At 47.3% G+C, this 23451-nt stretch overlaps 1 protein-coding gene across 7 annotated transcripts in view; it reads left to right on the top strand.

Annotated features, from left to right (window-relative positions):
• The first annotated feature begins 5948 nt into the window (after positions 1-5948).
• Positions 5949-23451, top strand: part of USP4 (ubiquitin specific peptidase 4) — a 68615-nt gene continuing 51112 nt past the window's right edge. For 5 of the 7 annotated variants that reach the window (XM_054550230.2, XM_024244000.3, XM_063721531.1 and 2 more), the window contains exons 1-3: positions 5949-7673; positions 11972-12099; positions 21474-21604. In XM_054550230.2, coding sequence (XP_054406205.1) covers positions 7573-7673; positions 11972-12099; positions 21474-21604 — 360 coding nt within the window. In that variant the 5' untranslated portion in view covers positions 5949-7572. 7 annotated transcript variants of the gene reach the window in all.

Raw genomic sequence — 23451 nt, forward strand, 5'->3', positions numbered from 1 at the left:
CCTTTGTGGATGTCATCATATACCCCCAAAGGCCAAAAGGAATTAAATATGCCTTTGCTTTCTACACTAGTTGCTTAAGTTTCCTTCCCAGAGAAGTATCTGCAAGCATGACCCTTCATGTTCTTGTGACACTTTTTTTTTTTTTTGAGACAGAGTTTTACTCTGTCGCCCAGGCTGGAGTGCAGTGGCTCGATCTCGGCTCACTGCAAGCTCTGCCTCCCGGGTTCACACCATTCTCCTACCTCAGCCTCCCAAGTAGCTGGGACTACAGGTGCCCACCACCACACTGGGCTAATTTTTTTGCATTTTTAGTAGAGATGGGGTTTCATGATGTTAGCAAGGATGGTCTTGATCTCCTAACCTCGTGATCTGCCTGCCTCGGCCTCCCAAAGTGCTGGGATTCCAGGCGTGAGCCACTGCACCCAGCCCTTGTGACACTTTTATCACACAACATACAATACTGTATTACATATGTAACCATCCTCCATCCCTAACCACACTGTGAACCCTTGGAGGGTAGGGACCATGAGCACATAATACTCAAGTACTATTAGTCCAGTGAAGAAATGACTAATGGCCAGATCATTCTTTCTTTCATTTATGCAAGAAATGCCTACTGAGAATTTGCACTGTGGAAAGGGCAAAGGATACCCGCAAATTAACGTTAAATACTGATTCATGGTTAAGACTGTGATGGTAATAGAATTACAGGAGGAAGACAAGACACTGGCGGCACCTGGGCCCAGGCTGCCACACCCTCTGCCCAAAGAGGGCTGGCCATCAACACAAGTGGCATAACCAGAATGGAATCTGTCCATTGGCACAACTCCCCCATATAAAAAAAGTGATCCCACTTCCTCTCTGTGAGACTTATTCAGTTTTTTGCCTCTATTATCTTCTGCAATAACCTAATCCTTATATAACAGAGGTTAGAAATCACTGAGAAGACATTTAATTCTTCTAAAGTGTGCTTCTAGAATCTTTTTCTTTTCACAGTCCCCTGGGCAGGTTAAGGAGGCACAGGTGAGAAGGAACCAAAAATATTTCTCCTCTGTTGCCACCTCCAATTAAAGTATGTCTAATATTTGTGAATACTGCCATGTGTGCTCTGTTAGTGCTGGCCAAGTGTGGACCAAGAATAACTTGGGAGAGCCAAGTCCTATCAGGTGTAAAGAAAACTGTGGTAGCAGCTAAGACAAAAACCTTATGATTTGGAATCAAATAAAGCTTAAAGGGCAGGCGCAGTGGTTCAAGCCTATAATCCAAGCACTTTGGGAGGCCGAGGCGGGTGGATCACCTGAGGTCAGGAGTTCAGGAACAGCCTGGCCAACATGGTGAAACCCCGTTTCTACTAAAAATACAAAAATCAGCTGGGCGCAGTGGCGGGTGCCTGTAATCCCAGCTACTAGGGAGGCTGAGGCAGGAGAATCCCTTGAACCCGGGAGGCGGAGGTGGCAGTGAGCCGAGATTGCGCCACTGCATTCCAGGCTGGGCGACAGAGTAAGACCTTGTCTCAAAAAAAAAAAAAAAAAAAGCTTAAAGTTCACACAGGCAGAGATTATTAATCTTTTTTTTTTTTGAGATGGAGTTTCGCTCTTGTTGCCCAGGCTGGAGTGCAGTGGCGTGATCTTGGCTCACTGCAACCTCCGCCTCCTGGGTTCAAGCGATTCTCCTTCAAGCTGGTCTCAAACTCCTGACCTCAGGTGAACCACCTGCCTTGGCCTCCCAAAGTGCTGGGATTACAGGCGTGGGCCACTGTGCCCGGCCTGACATTATGAATCTTTTTTTTTTTTTTTTTTTTTTTGAGACAGGGTCTCACTCTGTCGCCCAGGCTGGAGTGCAGTGGCGCGATCTTGGCTCAGTGCCAGCTCCGCCTCCCGGGTTCATGCCATTCTCCTGCCTCAGCCTCCCAAGTAGCTGGGACTACAGGCACCTGCCACCACGCCCAGCTAATTTTTTGTATTTTTAGTAGAGATGGGGTTTCACCGTGTTAGCCAGGATGATCTCGATCTCCTGACCTCATGATCCGCCCTCCTTGGCCTCCCAAAGTGCTGGGATTACAGGTATGAGCCACCGCGCCTGGCCAACATTATGAATCTTTAATTAGACATCACAGTCCAAGATCAACCAGTATGTGACCAATAAGCCAGGTTTTCTTCTAGCTCCCTTCCTGGTTTCTCTTCTGTTCTTGTGGCCCAAGGTCCTCTGATAATGGATGGATTGTCCACTTCTGGGATCTTGGTGTCCTACCGGGCCTATGGTTCTCTCTAGGATAAAGTGGCTCAACATAGAACACAGCCCTGGGGCCAAGATGTCTCCTGAGCTGAATCAGTTACCCTTGTCATTTCCTCCCAAGTCCCTAGGTCACTACCACAATAGGAACACGCAGGCAGATGTTCATTGTTTCCAGTTCTCTTTTTTGTTTTATTTTTGAGACAGGATTTTGCTCTGTCACCCAGGCTGGAGTGCAGTGGCACGATCATAGGATCACAGCTCTCTGCAACTTCAAACTCCTGGGCTAAAAAGATCCTCCCACCTTGGCCTACTTAATAGCTGGGATTACAGGTGCACGTCACCATACCAGGCTAATTGTTTTATTTTAAATTTTTAATTTTTTTTCCCCTTTTTTTGAGATGAAGTTTCGCTCTTGTTGCCCAGGCTAGAGTGCAGTGGCATGATCTTGGCTCACGGCAACCTCTGCCTCCTGGGTTCAAGTGATTCTCCTGCCTCAGCCTTCCAAGTAGCTGGGATTACAGGCGAGCACCACCATGCCCAGCTAATTTCTGTGTTTTTAGTAGAGACTGGGTTTCACTAGGTTGTCCAGGCTGGTCTCAAATTCCTGACCTCAAGTGACCCGCCCACCTCAGCCTACCAAAGTGCTGGGATTGCAGGAGTGAGCCATGCCTGGCCCCATTTTTTTTGCTTCCTAAGTAGCTGTGACTACAGAGTGAGATTCTGTCTCAAAAAACAAAACAAAACAAAAAATGGCTCAGCGCGGTGGCTCACACGTGTAATCTCAAGGCAGAGGTGGACAGAGCACTTGAGCCCTCGGGAGCAGGGCAGAAGTTGCAGTGAGCCAAGATTGTGCCACTGCACTCCAGGGGGGATGACAGAATGAGACCCTGTCTCAAAAACAAACAAAAACCCTCCACCATTTATTTATTTATTTATTTTTTTGAGACGGAGTTTTGCTCTTGTTGCCCAGGCTGGCATGCAATGGCACGATCCTGGCTCACCACAACCTCTGCCTCCCGGGTTCCAGTGATTCTCCTGCCTCAGCCTTCTGAGTAGCTGGTATTACAGGCCCATGCAACCACGCCCAGCTAATTTTTGTATTTTTAGTAGAGATGGGGTTTCACCATGTTGGTCAGGCTGGTCCCGAACTCCTGACCTCGTCATCCGACTGCCTTGGCCTCCTAAAGTGCTGGGATTACAGGCATGAGCCACTGCGCCCGGCCACCCCCACCATTTAAATCAAACAAACTCGCTAGCAAAGTTTAAAGACTTTGTAAATAATGGTGACCTTGTAGTCTGGGCACGGTGGCGCATGACTGGACTCCCAGCACTTGGGAGGCCAAGGAGAGAGGATCACTTGAGGCCAGGAGTTCAAGACCAGCCTGGGCAACATGGTGAAACCCCATCTATACTAAAAAAATGAAAATTAGCTAGGCATGGTGATGCAGACCAGTAGTCCCAGCTATTCGGGAGGCTGAGGTAGGAGGATCACTTGAGCCCAATAGGTCGAGGCTGCAAGTGAGCCAAGATTACACCACTGCACTTCAGCCTGGGCAACAAAGACCCTGTCTCAAAGAAAAAAAAAAAAAAGGTGACCTTCTAACTATGGAATTCACTTTATTCTTCACATTTCAACTACCAGCATTTTGTAATCTTTTATTTATTTATTTTTCTTTTTTTCCCTCCAAATACCCAGATATCAAGAAGAATATTTTGCAATCCTAATATTAATTTTTAAGAACTACCAATAATTAGTGCGCTATTTTTATAGCTATTAAAAGCACTAAATTCCTGACTTAAAAATATTGTCCAAATTTTTCATTTTTATAATTAGGTTTTGTCCCCTTTTCTAGTGGTGCTGAGGACTTGTCCTACTTGTGTTCCTTAAGACTGCCATAAATGGTTTGGTGAAACTGCTAAAAAAAGAAGAGGGAAGCAGACACCCTGAAATGTAGATTCTGAACCGATGTCAGTGACCAACTTTCTTTTTTTTTTTTTTTTTGAGACAGAGTCTCGCTCTGTCACCCAGCCTGGAGTGCAGTAGTGCGATCTTGACTCACTGCTACCTCCATCTCCTAGGTTCAAGTGATTCTCCTACCTTAGCCTCCTGAGTAGCTGGGATTACAGGCACCCGCCACCATGCCCAGTTAATTTTTGCATTTTTAGTAGAGACAGGGTTTCACCACATGGGCCAGGCTGGTCTCGAACTCCTGACCTCAGGCGATCTGCCTGCCTTGGCCTTCCAAAGCCAAAGTGCTGGGATTACAGGCCTAAGCCACCGTGCCTGGCCTCAACTTTCTTTTTCCATAAATAACAGGACTAAAGGTAGTGTTTCTTTTTTGATAACATTTTTAAGAGTTTCAGCCGGGCACAGTGCCTCACACCTTTAATCCCAGCACTTTGGGAGGCTGAGGCCGGTGGATCATGAGGTCAGGAGTTTGAGACCAGCCTGCCCAACATGGTGAAACCCCATCTCTACTAAAAATACAAAAATTAGCCAGGAGTGGTGGCGCACGCCTGTAATTCTAGCTACTCCGGAGGCTGAGGCAGGAGAATCGCTTGATCCAGGGAGGCAGAGGTTGCAGTGAGCTGAGATTGCCCCACTGCACTCCAGCCTGGGGGACCCAGCAAGACTCCGTCTCAGAAAAAAACAAAAAAACAAAACAAAACAAAACAAAAAAACAAGTTTCAAAGAACTTTCATAGAAGGGGACTTGTTAGGGTTGGCTCTGCAGATGTAGAATCATCATGTGGTGGTAACTCTTATCCACAGGGGATTAATTGCTATGTGGTTATTTAAGGCAGTTTTAATTCCATATTTACTTTCTCCTACTATCTACCCAACTGCCAAGAGGCCTTTCTTATCAGATGGTGTGTGATGGATGACCCAGGGAGTGCAAATTAATTTCAATTGGCCAAACCCAACATAAAAATAGTAAATCTGTTCAAATGACCTACCATATTTTCACTGGGCCAGTTCCCCTTCCTTCACCCCTGACACAAAACATAGCTCATCTTTTCAACAGGAACAGGTAGAAAAATAAGAATAATAAAATAAAATAGACATGGCTCCTCTGTTTCTCCTCTTCTCCCTCACAGCCACCTCCATAGTGAGAGGTTCCTAATGGTTCTGTGTCTGAGTTACACCACCGTGGGCGTGAAGCACCCTCAGCCATTTTGTCTCTGCTCCAAAACTTCCTACAATGCCTGCTTGCCTTTTAAGGCAGGATATATGGTCTGTCTGGCTTCCTTTCTAGCTTTAGATCCCCTTAGGCTGTTGTAGCGTTGTAGTGCCCGGCTCAGCTGGCCTAATCCCCACTCTCTGATCCTGTCCTGCCTGTTTCAGAAATTATCTTCTGGTCCCTTGAGTCTCCCCTCCTGTAACATGCATCCTCATTTTTATTCCGCCAGCATTTTTTTTCAATACCACACTCAGATGCTACTCAAGTCAAAGGCTTTCTATGAGAGCGGGGGTTGTGCCTGGCGTTCTACAGCCTTTGGTTCACACCCTTTTTTTTTTTTTTTTTTTTTTTTTTTAGAGGGGGTCTCGCTCTGTTGCCCAGGCTGGAGTGCAGTGGCACAATCTCGGCTCACTGCAACCTCTGCCTCCCAGGTTCAAACGATTCTTCTGCCTTAGCCTCCCGAGTAGCTGAGACTAGGCATGGGCCACCACGCCCGGCTAATTTTTTTTTTTTTTTTTGTATTTTTAGTAGAGATGGGGTTTCACCATATTAGCCACGCTGGTCTCGAACTCCTAACCTCGTGATCTGCCTGCCTCAGCCTCCCAAAGTCCTAGGATTACAAACATGAACCACCGCGCCGGGCGCCCGGCCTTTTTTTTTTTTTTTTTTTTGAGACGGCATTTCGGTCTCCACGTTGGTCAGGCTGGTCTCGAACGCCCGACCTCAGGTGATCCTCCTGCCTTGGCCTCCCAAAGTGTTGGGATTACAGGCGTGAGCCACCGCGCCCGGCCGGTTCACACCCTTTATTTGTATTTATTTATTTTTTTGAGACAGGGTCTCACTTTGCCGTCCAGTCTCGAGTGCAGTGGTGCCATCTCGACTCACTGCAACCTCGACCTCCTGGGCTCAAGGGATCTTCCTACCTCAGCCTCCCGAGTACCTGGGACCACAGATGCGAGCCACTGCCCGGCTAATTTTTGTATTTTTTTGTAGAGACCGGATTTCGCCATGTTGCCGAGGTTGGTCTCTAACTCCTGGGCTGAACCTATCCTCCCGCCTCAGCCTCCCAAAGTGCTGGGACGACAGGCTTGAACCACCACGCCCGGCCTGGTTCACACCCTTTAATGGCACTTACCACATACTGCTAGGCATTGAGGTTATTTCTGAAACATCTCTTCTTTTCTACTAGATTCTATGAGGGCAGGAACTAGGTCTTATTTTTTTCTGAGGACAAGGACTGTTAGACAAGTGTATGGAGACGCATGTAGACCAACTGCCTTACTTCCTCTTTCCTCTGGGTTTACTTCTTCCTCCAAGAGGAGGGTTGTGTGTGTGAGCGGGGCGACTGGAAAACATAGTGTTCAGGACGTTGTATCTTGTTCCAGGAACTAAGTACATGCCTGGGTAACTAATGTGGAGTACCTCTCCTTCCCCTGTTGCTATCGCCCCTCTGTGGCTGCTTGGCAAGTAGCTCAGTATGAAGAGCTGACGGAATTCTGCGGTGGGCCAGGTGGCTCTGGCGTCGATTGTTTAAGGCGACTGTTAATGACTACAGCACACCATTGAGTCTTGGTCCCAAGGCGCTGGTGCACATGGTACTTCCCGAAATCCCTGTAGGGCCGCCGGAGCAGGAGCCCCGATCCCACGTTTGGGCAGCTGACTCGCCTAAGGCCTCCAGTTGAAAGCGGAATGGCAGGGGTGAGAATGAGCAGACCTAACTACCGGGCTTCTCGCACCTGGCCTGCATTTATTTAGGACCAGGATAACCTCGAAGTCCAGGCTGGGGTGCCCGATGGGTCGTGGGCTTGCTGTCTAACTCCCTGAGATCGGCGGGCTGAACAGAGATTTGAAGTGTAGCGCCATCCTAAGCAAAGGAAGGAGGCCCGACGGCCGCGTAACGGGCGGCAGGGCGGGAGGAAGTAGCAGCTGCTGCTCCCCGCCCACCCCTCTCGCGTGTGCCTTTCCGCTCCACTGTTCGCCGGTGAGCTAGGTGGCGCGAGAGGGGAGGGGAGAAAAGACAGAGGCTGCAGGAGCCGAAGGCCGCGGCTCGAGGTGGGGCAGGGGCTGGCACGCGAGCGTGCGTGCGTGGGCGCGGTCTATAGCACGCCGCGCGCGGGGCGGATGTCCGGGCCGGCTGGGCCGGGGCCGCGGACGAGATGGCGGAAGGTGGAGGCTGCCGTGAGCGACCGGATGCGGAGACTCAGAAGTCCGAGCTTGGAGCCTTAATGAGGACCACACTCCAACGCGGGGCGCAGTGGTGAGCTCCCGGATCGCTCTTCCTCTGTGCGGAAGCAGGGGCGGAGAAAAAGGGGCCTCCTTTTTCTCGGCTAGAGTAGGGGCTGGGCGGGGATGGTATGTAGTGACCCTGGAAGAGTAGCCTGACACCTGCCCCTCAGGAGAAGAACTCCAGGATCAGCTTTGGGAAAGCGCAGGCGGGGCCTGAGGGACTTCTCAGCTCATTTGGAGCCCTAGGGGGCGGGCCCGGCGGGGGCCAGGAGGAAGGATGTGGAGAAGGGGAATGTCGGTGGGGACCCTAAGGGTGGGGAGAGCCCTTTACCATGAGGACTCGCCGTGTGACCTTGGGCGAAGGTGTCACAGACCTGGATTCCTCACTGTTAAAACCAGGATAGCAATATTTGGCTCACCGCCCTCAGTGGGTTGAGGGGAAAATCAGAAGTAGGTACTTTGTAACTTGTCAACTGCCAACAGATGTCAAGGTCAGAAGCTGAACAAATGTCTGAGAACCCCGATTATTTTGGTAGCAAGTGTCAAAAATATTTGCGGCAGCAGTATCTCGGAGTGGGAGAGGAGGATAGCCTAGGTCCTAGAGCTAGATAGAAGATGAAGAGTCCAGAATTTAGAAGACCCAGGCTGAGTTATTAGGCAGCTTAATAGATTGTTTAGTAGAGGGGACAATACTTTGTACTACTGGAGAGATTCCTGGGTGGTATTATTGTGTAGGAGTAGAAAAACTAAGGCTAGACTTTGCATTGAGTATGATTGTTACCCATCTTGTTTTGTTTTGTTTTGTTTTGAGATGGAGTTTCACTCTTGTTGCCCAAGCTGGAGTGCAGTGGCGTGATCTTGGCTCACGGCAACCTCCGCCTCCCGGGTTCAAGCGATTCTCCTGCCTCAGCCTCCCGAGTAGCTGGGATTACAGGCTTACGCCACCACACCCAGCTAATTTTTTGTATTTTTAGTAGAGACCGGGTTTCACCATGTTGGGCAGGCTGGTCTCAAACTCTTGACCTTATGATCCACCCGCCTCGGCCTCCCACAGTGCTGGGATTACAGGTGGGAGCCACCGTGCCCGGCCCGAGTGTTACCCATCTTTAAGAAATCATTGTGATGATGATCTGCAGAGGAATTGAGCGGGAGAATAGAAAAATTGGGGTTACGAGGAGTACAGATAACAGCTTATGTATTCACCTTGAGCTAACCAGTTTGTGAAAGGTAGGGTAAACAGAGGTACTTTTTTTGTGTTTTCTTTTCTTTTCTTTTTTTCTTTTTGAGAAGGAATTTCGCTCTTGTTGCCCAAGCTGGAGTGCAATGGCGCGACCTCGGGTCACGGCAACCTCCCCCTCCCATGTTCAAGCGATTCTCCTGCCTCAGCCTCCCCAGTAGCTAGGATTACAGGCATGCGCCACCACGGCCGGCTAATTTTTTTTGTATTTTTAGTAGAGACGGAGTTTCTCCATTTTGGTCAGGCTAGTCTCGAATTCCTGATCTCAGGTGATCGCCCGCCGTGGCCTCCCAAAGTACTGGGATTACAGGCGGAAGCTACTGCGCCCGGCCTAGCAGAGGTACTTTTTAAGTTAACCTGTATAGGGTTCATAAAGAATACTCAGCAGAAGCAGAGGAAGTTTAAGATAGACTAAAATCATACAGTAAAATTGTATGGAAGGTATTGCTCAAGGGATTTGGAAGAAAAATAGCATTTTAGAGACGGGTGTTTTTATGGATCCTTGTGACCTCTGGGAAGCTGCCTGACCTCCTCTCGCATTTGTTTGTTATAAAAGTTTAAGGATGCACCAGTATAATTGTTGATGCTTTGTTGCTCCACAGAGATTCTGTTTTAATTGTAAAACAGCATAGTGATACTTTTTTTTTTTTTTTGAGACGAAGTCTCGCTGTGTCACCAGGCTGGAGTGCAGTGGCGCGATCTCAGTTCACTGCAATCTCTGCCTCCCGGGTTCAAGCGATTCTCCTGCTTCAGCCTCCCGAGTAGCTGGGATTATAGGCATGCACCACCATGCCCAGCTAATGTTTGTATTTTTAGTAGAGACAGGGTTTCACCATGTTGACCAGGATGATCTCGATCTCCTGACCTCGTGATCCACCTGCCTCAGCCTCCCAAAGTGCTGGGATTGCAGGCGTGAGCCACCGCTCCCAGCCAGCATAGTGATACTTTAAAAATATAAACAGGTCTGGTGCAGTGGCTCATGCCTGTAATCCCAGCACTTTGGGAAGCTGAGGCAGGAGGATCACTTGAGGCCAGGAGTTCAAGACCAGCCTGGGCAACATAGCAAGAGCTAGCCTCTACAAAATAAAAATAAAAAAATAAATTAGCCAGGCATGGTGGTATGTGCCTATAGTCACAGCTACTCAGAGGCTGAGGCAGGAGGATCACTTGAGCCCAGGAGTTTGAGGCTACAGAGAGTTATGATTGTGCCACTGCAGTCTAGCCTGGGTGACCCTCTCTCTAAGGAAATAAATAGGTAAATAAAATACGACATTTGCTTACATTTAAGTAAAAAAGTGGTAAGTTGAATATGAAGCACAACTTAATGCTTTTTGACAAGATGAACATACCTAGGCACTGTTATATGTACATGTGTAAGTGTATATTTATATATGTACATGCATGTTATATACTTTTTTTTTTTGACAGGGTTTTATTCCTGTCGCCCAGGCTAGAGTGCAATGGCATGATCTCAGCTCACTGCAACTTCTGTCTCCCGGGTGCAAGTGATTCTTGTGCCTCAGCCTCCCAAGCAGCTGGGACTACAGGCATGTGCCACCACACTCAGCTAATTTTTGTAATTTTAGTAGAGACGGGCTTTGTTGCCCAGGCTGGTCTTGAACTCCTGAGCTCAAGTGACCATCCACCTCAGCCTCTCAAAGTGCTGGGATTACAGGTGTGAGCCACTGTGCCTGGCCTTGTGTGTACATTTTTGGAACTCATTTGGTCTTTAACGGAAAACTGAAGTGGGTGGTGTTTCTAACCCATTTTCAGAAAGAGCATTAGTTTAGTGCTGTTCATGTCAAGCAAAACAGTGTAACCAAACTGTCTGCCTGGACTGGGACCTCTGTAAAGATCATTATGAAATTAATGACTTGTGGCTGGGCGCGGTGGCTCACGGCCTGTAATCCCAGCACTTTGGGAGGCCGAGGTGGGCAGATTACCTGAGGTCGAGAGTTTGAGACTGTCCTGACCAACACGGAGAAACCCTGTCTCTAATAAAAATACAAAATTAGCCAGGTGTGGTGGCACATGCCTGTAATCCCAGCTACGGGAGACTGAGGCAGGAGAATCGCTTGAACCTGGGAGGCGCAGGTTGTGGAGAGCCGAGATCACACCATTGCACTCCACCCTGGGTGACAAGAGCGAAACTCTTGTCTCAAAAAAAAAAGAAGTTAATGACTTGTTTATTAGCAAACATGATTTTACCCATAAAAAGACTCCATTTAGACTGAGTGTGGTAGCTCATGCATGTAATCTCAGCACTTTCGGAGGCCAAGGCAGGAGGATCACCTGAGATCAGGAGTTTGAGACCAGCCTGGCCAACATGGTGAAACCCCATCTCTACTAAAAATACAAAAAAATTAGCTGGGCCTGGTGGTGCATGCCTGTAATCCCAGCTACTTGGGAGGCTGAGGCAGGAGAATTGCTTGAACCCAGGAGGCGGAGGTTTCAGTGAGCCAAGATCATACCACTGCACTCCAGCCTGGGCAACAAGAGCGAAAACTCTGTCTCAAAGAAAAAAAAAGAGGCCAGGCGCAGTGGCTCATGCCTGTAATCCCAGCACTTTGGGAGGCCGAAGTGGGCGGATCACCTGAGGTCAGGAGTTTGAGACCAGCCTGCCCAATATGGTGAAACCCTGTCTCTATTAAAAATACAAAAATTAGCTGGGAGTGGTGACGGGTGCCTGTAATCCCAGTTAGTCAGGAGGCTGAGGCAGAAGGATTGCTTGAACCTGGGAGGCAGAGGTTGCAGTGAGCCAAGATTGTGCCACTATACTCCAGCCTGGGCGACAGAACAAGACTCCGTCTAAAAGAAAAAAAAAAGAAAGACTCCATTTAAATAAGCATTTTGAAGCCACTTGTTTTCTTTCTTTTATTCACTCTTTGAACAATCATTTCACTTAATGGATGCATACCCTGGGCCAGACTCTCTGTGCCATGTGGGGCCTGGGCCCTGCTCTTGCTCTTGTGACAGTGTTTTTTAGTGGGTATTGCATATGCCCCAAGTGGAAGGACCATAAAAAAGATTAAGGAAGCAGCTGCAGAAATTTATAATCTCAGCTTTTCTGGTAAATTTTTGTCTCTCTCTAGGTATCTTATTGACAGCCGGTGGTTCAAGCAGTGGAAGAAGTATGTGGGCTTTGACAGCTGGGACATGTATAATGTAGGTGAACATAACCTATTTCCTGGCCCAATAGACAACTCTGGGCTATTTTCAGGTATAGTAAATGTTGCTTTTCTAGCTAAACATTCACCTGGGCGGTGGCCTGATGTTATGTGCATCTGTAACATGGACGTTGTGAACTTTCCTAGTGTGAGGAGATAGAAACAAGTATCCTCATTTTGCATCTATAGCAGAAGTCTTTGCAAACCCTTAATGAAAAGTTAAGCTACTTTTTTTCCCTTAAATTAACTGCATCTGATAAGAGCATGCTTCTAACATTTTAACTTTCTCTCTTTGCAAATTAGTTCTGCTAGCTATTTCACATTTTAAGTTAGTATATGGAATGGAAAGAAATAGGATGTCATTTTGAAATTGTATCTAAAATTTAAGAACCAGAATTTTTTGTTACCTTTGCAGTGGAACAAATTGTAAACCTGTGAACTTTCATCAAGAATTCCTGTGATGGCTGTTTTTATCATATAACTAGTGTGAGGAGAGGTTGAAGGTCAGTAGACAGAGTTATGACTGTAGTCAGCTCCCAGTGGGAACTGTGGGAAAAGCGACATGTAACACACTAGAGCTTTTCTTGCACTTGTACATGCACTGAGATGACAGTCAGCTTTTCCCAGGCTTTCTTCTGTCTGACTTCAGACCTCTTTAAAGTCATGATAGAGGTGATCTATCATGGGTGTCAAAAATCAGGGCAGTGCCAGGAGTGGTGTCTCACGCCTGTAATCTCAGCACTTTGGGAGGCCGAGGCAGGTGGATCACCTGAGGTCAGGAGTTCGAGACCAGCCTGGCCAACATGGTGAAACCCCGTCTCTACCATGTTGGCTAGGCTGGCCTTGAGCTCCTGGGCTCAAGCTATCTTCCTGTCTCAGCCTCCTTAGTCACTGAGACTACAGTGTTCTACCACTCTCAGCTGTTTTTTAAGTTTTTTGTTAGAGACGGGGTCTTGCTATGTTACCCAGGCTGGTTGAACTCCTGGCCTCAAGCCATCCTCCCACCTTGGCTTCCCAGAGTGTTGGTGTGAGCCACTGTGCCTGGCCTAACTTGGATATTTTTAAAAATGAGCAACGCTTCAGCTCAGACCTTGTTTTAGGAGAGATCTACATGGTATAAACAATATCATTTACTTTGTTTCCTAAGGAATCATTTCATTATGTTCACATTTTGTTCTTTTTCTCATTTTTATGAAATGGAAAATTCTTAAGGTTTTAAATTCAGGCATACTTTCGCTTATTGTGCTTTCCTTTATTATATGTTGCAGATACTGCATTTTTAGCAAATTTTGTAGGTATTTGGCAACCCTGCCTTGACAATCTGTCAGTTCCATTTTTACAGCAGCATGTGCTCACTTCATGTCTCTGTTACCACATTTTGGTAATTCTCAAAATACTTCAAAGTTTTTCATTATTAATTGTTATGGTGATCAGTGATCAGGGAGCTTTCTTTTTTTTTTTTCTGAGACGGAATTTTGCTCTTGTTGCCCAGGCAGGAGTGCAGTGGCACGATCTTGGCTCATGGCAACCTCCGCCTCTTGAGTTCAAGTGATTCTCCTGCCTCAGCCTCCCGAGTAGCTAGGATTACAGGCATGTGCCACCACGCCCGGCTAATTTTGTATTTTTAGTAGAGATGGGGTTTCTCCATGTTGGTCAGGCTGGTCTTGAACTCCCGACCTCAGCCTCCCAAAGCGTTGGGATTACAGGCGTGAGCCACCGTGCCCAGCCAAGAGGGATCTTTCATGTTGCTATTGTAATTGTTTTGGGGCATCATGAAGGGAGCCCATGTAAGACAGTGAACTTAATTGGTAATTACTGTGTGTATTCTCGCTGCTTCACGAACCAGCCATTCCATCTCTCTCTCCTCAGGCTTTGCTATTGCCTGAGACACAATGACATTGAAATTCGGCCACTTAGTAACCCTAACAATGTCTTCTAAATGTTCAAGTGAAAAGGAGAATTGCATGTCTCTCACTTCAAATCAAAGCTAGAAATGATTTGAGTTTGGTTAAGGAAGCCGAAATAGGTTGTAAGCTAGGCCTCTTGTGCCATATAGCTAGCCAAGTTGTGAATGTAAATGTAAACCTCCTGGACTTCAGTGATCCTTCCACCTCAGCCTCCTGAGTAGCTAGGACTACAGGTGCTTGCCAGCATTCCTGGCTCATTTTTGTATGGTTTTTTTTTTTTTTTTTGTAGAGATGGAGTTTTGTCATGTTGCCTGGGAGATGGTGGAACCCAGGAAATGGTGGTTTCAGTGAGCTGAGATTGCACCACTGCACTCCAGCTTGGGCGACAGAAGTGAGACTCCATCTCAAAAAAAAAAAAAAAAAGTGCTACTCTAGTGAACACATGAATTATAAGAGCCTGAAACAGCCTTATTGCTGATATGGAGAAAGTTGTTTATTCATTTATTTTTTTTTTGAGACAAGGTGCCACCTTGTCTCAAGAAAAAAAAGGTAGCTACTGCTACCTCGTGCAGTAGCACAATCACGGCTCACTACAACCTTGACCTTCCCAGGCTCAGGTGATCTCCCACCTCAGCCTCCTGAGTAACTGGAACTACAGGCCCCACCACACCCGACTAATTATTGTATTTTTTGCAGAGATTTTTTGTCGGTTTTGTCATGTTGTCCAGGTTGATCTTGAATTCCTGGGCTCTAGCAGTCCTCCTGCCTTGACGTTCCAGAGTGCTGGGATTACAGGTGTGAGTCACTGCGCCCGGCCTAAACAACAGGTTTTATTTTATTTTATTTTATTTTATTTTAATTTTTTATTATTATTTTATTGAGACAGAGTCTCACCATGGGGTTTCACCATGTTGGCCAGGCTGGTCTCAAACTCCTGACCTTAAGTGATCCGCCTGCCTCGGCCTCTCAAAGTGCTGGGATTACAGGCATGAGCCACTGTGCCTGGCCTAAACAACGGATTTTAAATGTAGACAAAACACCCTTCTATTGGGAATATGCCATCTACCTCTTTGCTGCTAGAGGGGAAAAGTCAGTGCCTGGGTTCAGAGCCTTTTTTTTTTTTTTTTTTTTTTTTCTTTTTACAGGGTCTTGCCCTGTCACCCAGGCTGTAGTGTGTGATCACAGCTCACTGCAGCCTTAACCTCCTGGGCTCAAGTGATCCTCCCACCTCAGCCTCCTGAGTAGCTAGGACTACAGTTGCTTGCCACCATGCCTGGCTGATTTTTATATGTTTTTTTTTTTTTCTTTTTTCTTTGTAAGACAGAGTCTCACTCTGTCGTCTAGGCTGAAGTGCAATGGCACGATCTTGGCTCACTGCAACCTCCACCTCCCACGTTCAAGTGATTCTCCTGCCTCAGCCTCCCAAGTAGCTGGGATTATAAGCACCCATCACCACACCCAGCTAATTTTTTTTTGTATTTTTAGTAAAGACGGGATTTCAGCATATTGGCCAGCCTGGTCTCGAACTCCTGACCTCAGGTGATCCACCCGCCTCGAACTCCCAAAGTGCTGGAATTACAGTCGTGAGCCACCGCGCCCAGCTGTGTATTTTTTGTTTGTTTTGTTTTTTGTAGAGATGGGATTTTGCCATGTTGCCAGGGCTGGTCTCCAATTCCTGGGCTCAAGTGATCTGTCTGCCTTGACTTCTCAAAGTGCTGGGGTTATAGGCATGAGCCACTCTGTCCGGCCAGATTCAGAGCCTTGAAGGACAGGCTGACTCTCTTCTTAAGGGATACTGCAGGTGGTGACTTTAGTTTGAAGCCAATGCTCATTTATCATTCCAAAAATCCCAAGGCCCTTAAGAATTATGCTAAATCTGCTCTGCTTGTGCCCTACACATGCAACAACAAAGCCTGCATGATAGCATATTTATTTACAGCATGGTATACCTAATATTTTTGTTTTTATTTTATTTTTCTGGGACAGAGTCTCACTGTGTTGCCCAGGCTGGAATGCAGTGGCGCAGTCTCGGCTCACTGCAACCTCTGCTTCCTGGGTTCAAGTTATTCTCATGGCTCAGCCTCCCAAGTAGCTGAGATTACAGACATGCACCACCAGGTCTGGCTAATTTTTGTACTTTTAGTACAGATAGGGTTTCGCTATGTTGGCCACGCTGGTCTCAAATTCCTGGCCTCAAGCAATCCACCCGCCTTGACCTCCCTAAGTGCTGGGATTACAGGCATGAGCCACCACAACAAGTCTACTGATGTTTTTTTTTTTTTTTGAGTTGAAGTTTTGCTCTTTTGCCCAGGCTGGAGTGCAATGGTGCGATCTTGGCTCACCACAACCTCTGCCTCCTAGGTTCAAGCGATTCTCCTGCCTCAGCCTCCTGAGTAGCTGGAATTATAGGCATGTGCCACCACGCCCAGCTAATTTTGTTTTTTTAGTAGAGACGGGGTTTCTCCTTGTTGGTCAGGCTGGTCTCGAACTCTCGACCTCAGGTAATCTGCCCACCATGGCCTCCCCAAGTGCTGGGAGTACAGGCGTGAGCCACCACACCCGCCCTCCCAATATTTTTTTTTTTTTTTTTTTTTGAGACGGAGTCTTGCTCTGTCACCCAGGCTGGAGTGCAGTGGTGCGATCTCGGCTCACTGCAAGCTCCGCCTCCCAGGTTCATGCGATTCTCCTGCCTCAGCCTCCTGAGTAGCTGGGACCACAGGCGCCTGGCACCTGCCACCACACCCAGCTAATTTTTTTGTATTTTTAGTAGAGACAGGGTTTCACCGTGTTGGCCTCGTGATCTCCTGACCTCGTGATCCACCCATCTCGGCCTCCCAAAGTGCTGGGATTACAGGTGTGAGCCACCGCGCCCGGCCTCTGGCCTCCAGCCTCCCAATATTTTTAGCTCAGTGTTGAGACCTGCTCAGAAAAAGCACTGAGCTAATCTTATCAAAATGTTACTGCTGCCGGGTGCAGTGGCTTACGCCTGTAATCCCAGCACTTTGGGAGGCCAAGGTGGGTGGATCACGAGGTCAGGAGATTGAGACCATCCTGGCTAACGTGGTGAAACCCCGTCTTTATTAAAAATACAAAAGCAAAATTAGCCGGGTGTGGTGGTGGGTGCCTGTAGTCCCAGCTCCTCGGGAGGCTGAGGCGGGAGAATAGCATGAACCCGAGAGGTGGAGCTTGCAGTGAGCCGAGATCGCGCCACTGCACTCCAGCCTGGGGGACACAGCGAGCCTCTGTCTCAAAAAAAAGTTACTGCCATTGCAATGTACCTAGTTACCCAAGAGCTCTGATGGAGATGCATGAGGAGATTAATGTTGTTTCATGCCTACTAAAAACATCCGTTCTGCAGCCTGTGAGTCAAGAAGTAATTTCAACTTTTTTTTTTTTTTTTTTTTTGAGACAGAGTCTCACTGTGTTGCCCAGGCTGGAGTGCAGTGGCTCAATCTTGGCTCCCTGCAACCTCTCCCTCCCAGGTTCAAGGAATTCTCCTGCCTCCTCCTTCCAGGTTCAAGTGATTCTCCTGCCTCAGCCTCCTGAGTAGCTGGGATACAGGTTCCTGTCCCTCCACCCGGCTAATTTTTGTATTTTTAGTAGAGACTGGATTTCACCACGTTGGCCAGGCTGGTCTCAAACTTCTGACCTCAAGTGATCCTCCCGCCTCAACCTGCCGATGTGCTGGGGTTACAGGCCTGAGCCAGCGTGCCTGATTTGATTTCAACTTTCAAGTCTTATTATTTAAGAAATACATTTTATAAGACTTTATCTGCCATAGATAGTGATTCTCCTGAAGGATCTGGGCAAATTAAATTGAAAACCTTTTGGAAAGGATTTACCATTCTAGATGCCATTAAGAATATTTATGATTCCACCTGGTGCAGTGGCTTACACCTATAATCCCAGCACTTTGGCAGGCTGAAGTAGGTGGATCCTTTGAACCCAGGAGTTGGAGACTAGGGTGGGCAACTTGGCAAAACCCCATCCCTATAAAAAATACGAAAATTAGCTAGGCCTGGTGGCATGCACCTGTAGTTCTAGCTACTTGGGAGACTAAGGCAGGAGGATTGCTTGAGTCTGGGAGGTCGAAGCTGCAGTGAGCTGTAATCATGCTACTGCACTCCAGCCTGGGTGATAGAGTAAGCCCTGCCACTTCCTCCTGCCCACACACACGCACAAGAATATTCATGATTCATGGGAGGAGGTCGAAATCAACATTAATAGGAGTCTGGGAGAAGTTCATTCCAACACTTACGGATGACTTCAAGGGGCTCAAGACATCAGTGGGGGAAGTAACAGCAAAAGTGGAAATAGCAAGAGAACTAGAATTAGAAGTGAAGCCTGAAGATGTGACTGAATTGCTTTTTTTAATTTTAATTTTTATTTTTATTTTTTTTGAGATGGAGTCTTGCTGTGTCACCCAGGCTGGAGTGCAGTGGCGCAATCTCGGCTCACTGCAACCTCCGCCTCCTGGGTTCAAACGATTCTTCTGCCTCAGCCTCCCAAGTAGCTGGGCTATAGGTGTGCACCACCATGCCCAGCTAATTTTTGTATTTGTAGTAGAGACGGGGTTTCACTACGCTGGCCAGGCTGGTCTTGAACTCCTGACTTCATGATCTGCCCACCTCGGCCTCCGAAAGTGCTGGGATTACAGGTGTGAGCCACTGCGCCTGGCCTATTTTTAATTTTAATTTTTATTTATTTTTATTTCTTTTGAAACAGAGTCTTGCTCTGTTACCCAGGCTGGAGTACAGTGAGGTATCTCGGCTCACTGCAGTCTCCACCTCCTGGGTTCAAGCAATTCTTATGCCTCAGCCTCCCGAGTAGCTGGGACTACAGGCATGCATCGCCACGCCCAGCTAATTTTTGTATTTTTACTAGAAACGGGGTTTCACCATGTTGGCCAGGCTGATCTTGAATTCCTGACCTCAAGTGATCTGCCTGCCTCAGCCTCCCAAAGTGCTGGAATTACAGGCATGAGCCAACATGCCTGGCCTGAATTGCTTTAATCTTATGATAAAACTTGAATGGCTGAGGAGTTGCTTCTTATGGGTGAGCAAAGAAAATGGTTTCTCGAGATGAAATCTACGTCTGGTGAAGATGACATGAGCACTATTGGAATGACAACAAAGGAACCCTGCCCTGAAAAAGGCGTGCAAACTAGTCGGAGGGATAGTGGGAAACCCTAACCACCTCATGTATGATTTATTTATTTTTGAGATGGAGTCTCGCTCTTTCACCAGGCTGGAGTGCAGTGGCACGATCTCGGCTTACTGCAACCTCTGCCTCCCAGGTTCAAGCAATTCTCCTGCCTCAGCCTCCTGAGTAGCTGGGACTACAGGCACCCGCTACCACGCCTGGCTAATTTTTGTATTTTTAGTAGAGACGGGGTTTCACCATGTTGGCCAGCATGGTCTTGATTCCTTAACTTCATGATCCGCCCGCCTCGGCCTCCCAAAGTGCTGGGATTACAGGCGTGAGTCACCGTGCCCGGCCAATTTTTTTTTTTAACATTGTTTTGCCTTGAGTTACAGATGAGTTGCACCATCGGATGTACATTTTACTTTTACAATTTCATGGCCTCACTCATCATCGGGAGAACAGTGGCTTCCACTGTTCTCTGAGTGGCTGCTGATGGGCATAGCCTTAGAAGGGAAGCTCCCATCGTGAGAGGTGATCAATCTTCCCTTCTTTCTTTGAGCAAGTGTGTTTCAGACCATGGGTGATCAGTTCTGACTCCCAGTACTGTTGCCTGTCTGGTGGGTGTAAGATGAATGTTTAGCATGTTGCATATGTTCTCTCTCCACTCCACAGGGGATTATGCAGCTGGGCTTTGATTTAAAGTATTTAAAGCTAAAAATGCTAATTGACTGTTGATTAAATAAATTTAACTTCAGTGCCTTGTTTATTTAGTTTCTTAAGAAATCTTTCAGAGGAAGACAATATCTGACTTTAATGTGTTATCATTAAGAATATTTTGGCTGGGTGCGGTTACTCACACCTGTAATCCCAGCACTTTGGGAGGCTGAGATGGGTGGATCACCTGAGGTCAGGAGTTCGAGACCAGCCTGGCCAAGATGGTAAAACCCCGTCTCTACTAAAAATACAAAAATTAGCTGGATGCAGTGGCAGGCGCCTGTAATCCCAGTTACTTGGGAGGCTGAGGCAGGAGAATTGCTTGAACTCGGGAGGTGGAGGTTGCAGTGAGCCAAGATTGCTGCACTCTAGCCTGGGCAACAGAGCAAGACTCCATCTCAAAAAAAAAAAAAAAAAAGAATATTTTGACATCTGCGCGTGGTGACTCACTCCTGTAATCCCAGCACTTTGGGAGGCTGAGGTGGATGGATCACCTGAGGTCAGGAGTTTGAGACCAGCCTGGCCAACCTGGTGAAACCCTATCTCTATTAAAAATACAAAAATTAGGCCGGGCGCAGTGGCTTACACCTGTAATCCTAGCACTTTGGGAGGCCAAGGTGGGTGGATCATGAGGTCAGGAGATCGAGACCATCCTGGCTAACATGGTGAATCCCTGTCTCTACTAAAAATATGAAAAATTAGCTGGGCGTGGTGGCACGTGCCTGTAGTCCCAGCTACTCTTGAGGCTGAGGCAGGAGAATTACTTGAACCCAGGAGGCAGAGGTTGCAGTGAGCTGAGATCATGCCACTGCACCCTAACCTGGGTGACAGAGCGAGACTCTGTCTCAAAACAAAAAAAAAGAAAAAAAGAAAAATTAGCCAGGCATGGTGGCGGGTGCCTTTAGTCCCAGCTACTCGGGAGAATGGTTTGAACCTGGGAGGTGGAGGTTGCTGTGAGCCGAGATTATGCCACTGCACTCCAGCCTGGGCAACAGAGTGAGACTCCACCTCAAAAAAAAAAAAAAAAAAAAAAATATATATATATAGATAGATAGATAAATATTCATAATGAACAATTTTTATTGTGGAATCTGGAAGCCCTTTGTAAATTGGAGTGTTTTTTTTTTTTTTTTTTTTGAGACGGAGTCTCACTCTGTCACCCAGGCTGGAGTGCAGTGGCGTGATCTCGGCTCACTGCAACCTCCGCCCTCTGGGTTCAAGCAATTCTCCTGCCTCAGTCTCCTGAGTAGCTGGGATTACAGGCACACACCACCACATCCAGCTAATTTTTGTATTTTTAGTAGAGATGGGGTTTCACCATGTTGGCGAGGCTGCTCTCAAACTCCTGACCTTGTGATCCACCCACCTTGGCCTCCCAAAGTGCTGGGATTACAGGTGTGAGCCACCACGCCCAGCCTGGGGTTTTTCTTTTTTATCCTCTTCTCCCTCCAATTATAGAAGAAATACCAATTCCTCATAAAATGTTCATGGATAAAGACAAAAGTCTGCTCTGTATAACGACCAGTGACAGAATTTTGGAATTTCATACCTATTTCTTTCTGTAAATAATTTTCTTATTTCTGAAAAGTACATGGAAATCATGTAAAACCATCATTTCTGGGGCAAAGAGCAGTGACTTATGTGTTCTTTTCCTTTTTTAGATCCTGAGAGTCAGACCTTGAAAGAACACTTAATTGATGAATTGGACTACGTATTGGTCCCCACCGAGGCCTGGAATAAACTACTAAACTGGTACGGCTGTGTAGAAGGCCAGCAACCCATCGTCAGAAAAGTGAGTTATGTGAATTGTCCCACCTGCTGGTCACTGTCTGCAGGTGCTTTCTGTTGGACATTGACTAGTGTTTGCTAGGAAAATGAATATACCTCAGTGGTTGAATAGTGGTGCTTGAGGCCTTGTTTCTGGATCTCTTTTTTTTTTTTTTTGAGATGGAGTCTTGCTCTTGTTGCCCAGGCTGGAGTGCAACGGCATGATCTCGGCTCACTGCAGCCTCTGCCTCCCAGGTTCAAGTGATTCTCCTGCCTCAGCCTCCTGAGTAGCTGGGATTACAGGTGCCTGCCACTATGCCTGGCCAATTTTTGTATTTTTAGTAGAGATGGGGTTTCGCCATGTTGGCCAGTCTGGTCTCAAACTTCTGACCTTGTGATCCGCCCGACTCAGCCCCCCAAAGTGGCGAGATCACAGGCGTGAGCCACCAAACCCGGCTTGTTTCTGGTTCTCTTTAGGAAACTGTGGTTGTGAGCGAAGTTGCTCACCCAGGATATTATCATGAGTGGCCTCTAAACATCAGAGCTGCCCTGTGGCTTGGAATGTGCCCAGCAGTGCTGTGAGAACACTTTCTGGAAAATTCTATGAGAGAAAGTTCACTGGGGCCATATGGACATATAGTTAATGTCCTGCATCTTGTTTATCTTAAAAAACCTTTATGATACTGCTTTTCCCTCTATGCTTAAGAGTCCTTGAGCCAGGCGCAGTGGCTCACACCTGTAATCCCAGCACTTTGGGAGGCTGAGGTGGGCGGATCACGAGGTCAGGAGATCAAGACCATCTTGGCCAACATGGTGAAACCTCATCTCTACTAAAAATACAAAAATTAACTGGGCGTGGTGGCACATGCCTGTAGTCCCAGCTACTCGGGAGGCTGAGGCAGGAGAATTGCTTGAACCCAGGAGACGGAGGTTGCAGTAAGCCAAGATCACCCCACTGTACTCCAGCCTGGCAACAGAGCGAGACTCGGTTGCAAAAAAAAAAAAAAAGAGTCTTTGATCAGGCCGTGCATGGTGGCTCACGCCTGTAATCCCAGCACTTTGGGAGGCCGAGGCAGGCGGATCACGAGGTCAAGAGATCGAGACCATCCTGGCCAACATGATGAAATCCCATCTTTACTAAAAATACAAAAATTAGCTGGGAGTGGTGGTAGGCCCCTGTAGTCCCAGCTACTCGGGAGGCTGAGGCAGGAGAATCTCTTGAACCCAGGAGGTGCAGGTTGTAGTGAGCTGAGATCGCACCACTGCACTCCAGGCTGCTGACAGAGGAAGACTCCATCTCAAAAACAAAAAACAAAAAACAGTGAAGAATAGGCTTCTCTCTAATATCATCAAGATGCTCTTGGTCTTAGTGGGTAGAAAAAATATATATATATTTTTTTTTTGCGGGGTACAGAGTCTCGCTCTGTCGCCCAGGCTGGAGTGCAGTGGAGCGATCTTGGCTCACTGCAGCCTCCACCTCCCGGGTTCAAGTGATTCCCCTGTCTCAGCCTCCTGAGTAGTTGGGATTACAGGCACATGCCACCATGCCCGGCTAATTTTTGTATTTTTCGTAGAAATGGGGTTTCACCATGTTGGTCAGGCTGGTCTCAAATTCCTGACCTCAAATGATCCACCCACCTCGGCCTCCCAGAGTGTTGAGATTACAGGCATGAGCCACCACACCTGGCCAGAAAAAATATTTTTAAACTCTTTGTCCAGGCACTGGTAGCTTTAAAAATCTGTTCTTTTGATCCCTTGATCAGTAAAGGAAATGAATTATCATGAGTTTTCTGCTTTTTGCTTCTGATAAGATATGCTACATCCAAGACTGCCCAGCTGCAAAACCGCTATGCCCTCACCCCTGCCTCTTGT

The sequence above is a fragment of the Pongo abelii genome, chromosome 2 (assembly GCF_028885655.2).
Source record: "Pongo abelii isolate AG06213 chromosome 2, NHGRI_mPonAbe1-v2.0_pri, whole genome shotgun sequence".
Classification (NCBI taxonomy): Eukaryota; Metazoa; Chordata; class Mammalia; order Primates; family Hominidae; genus Pongo; species Pongo abelii.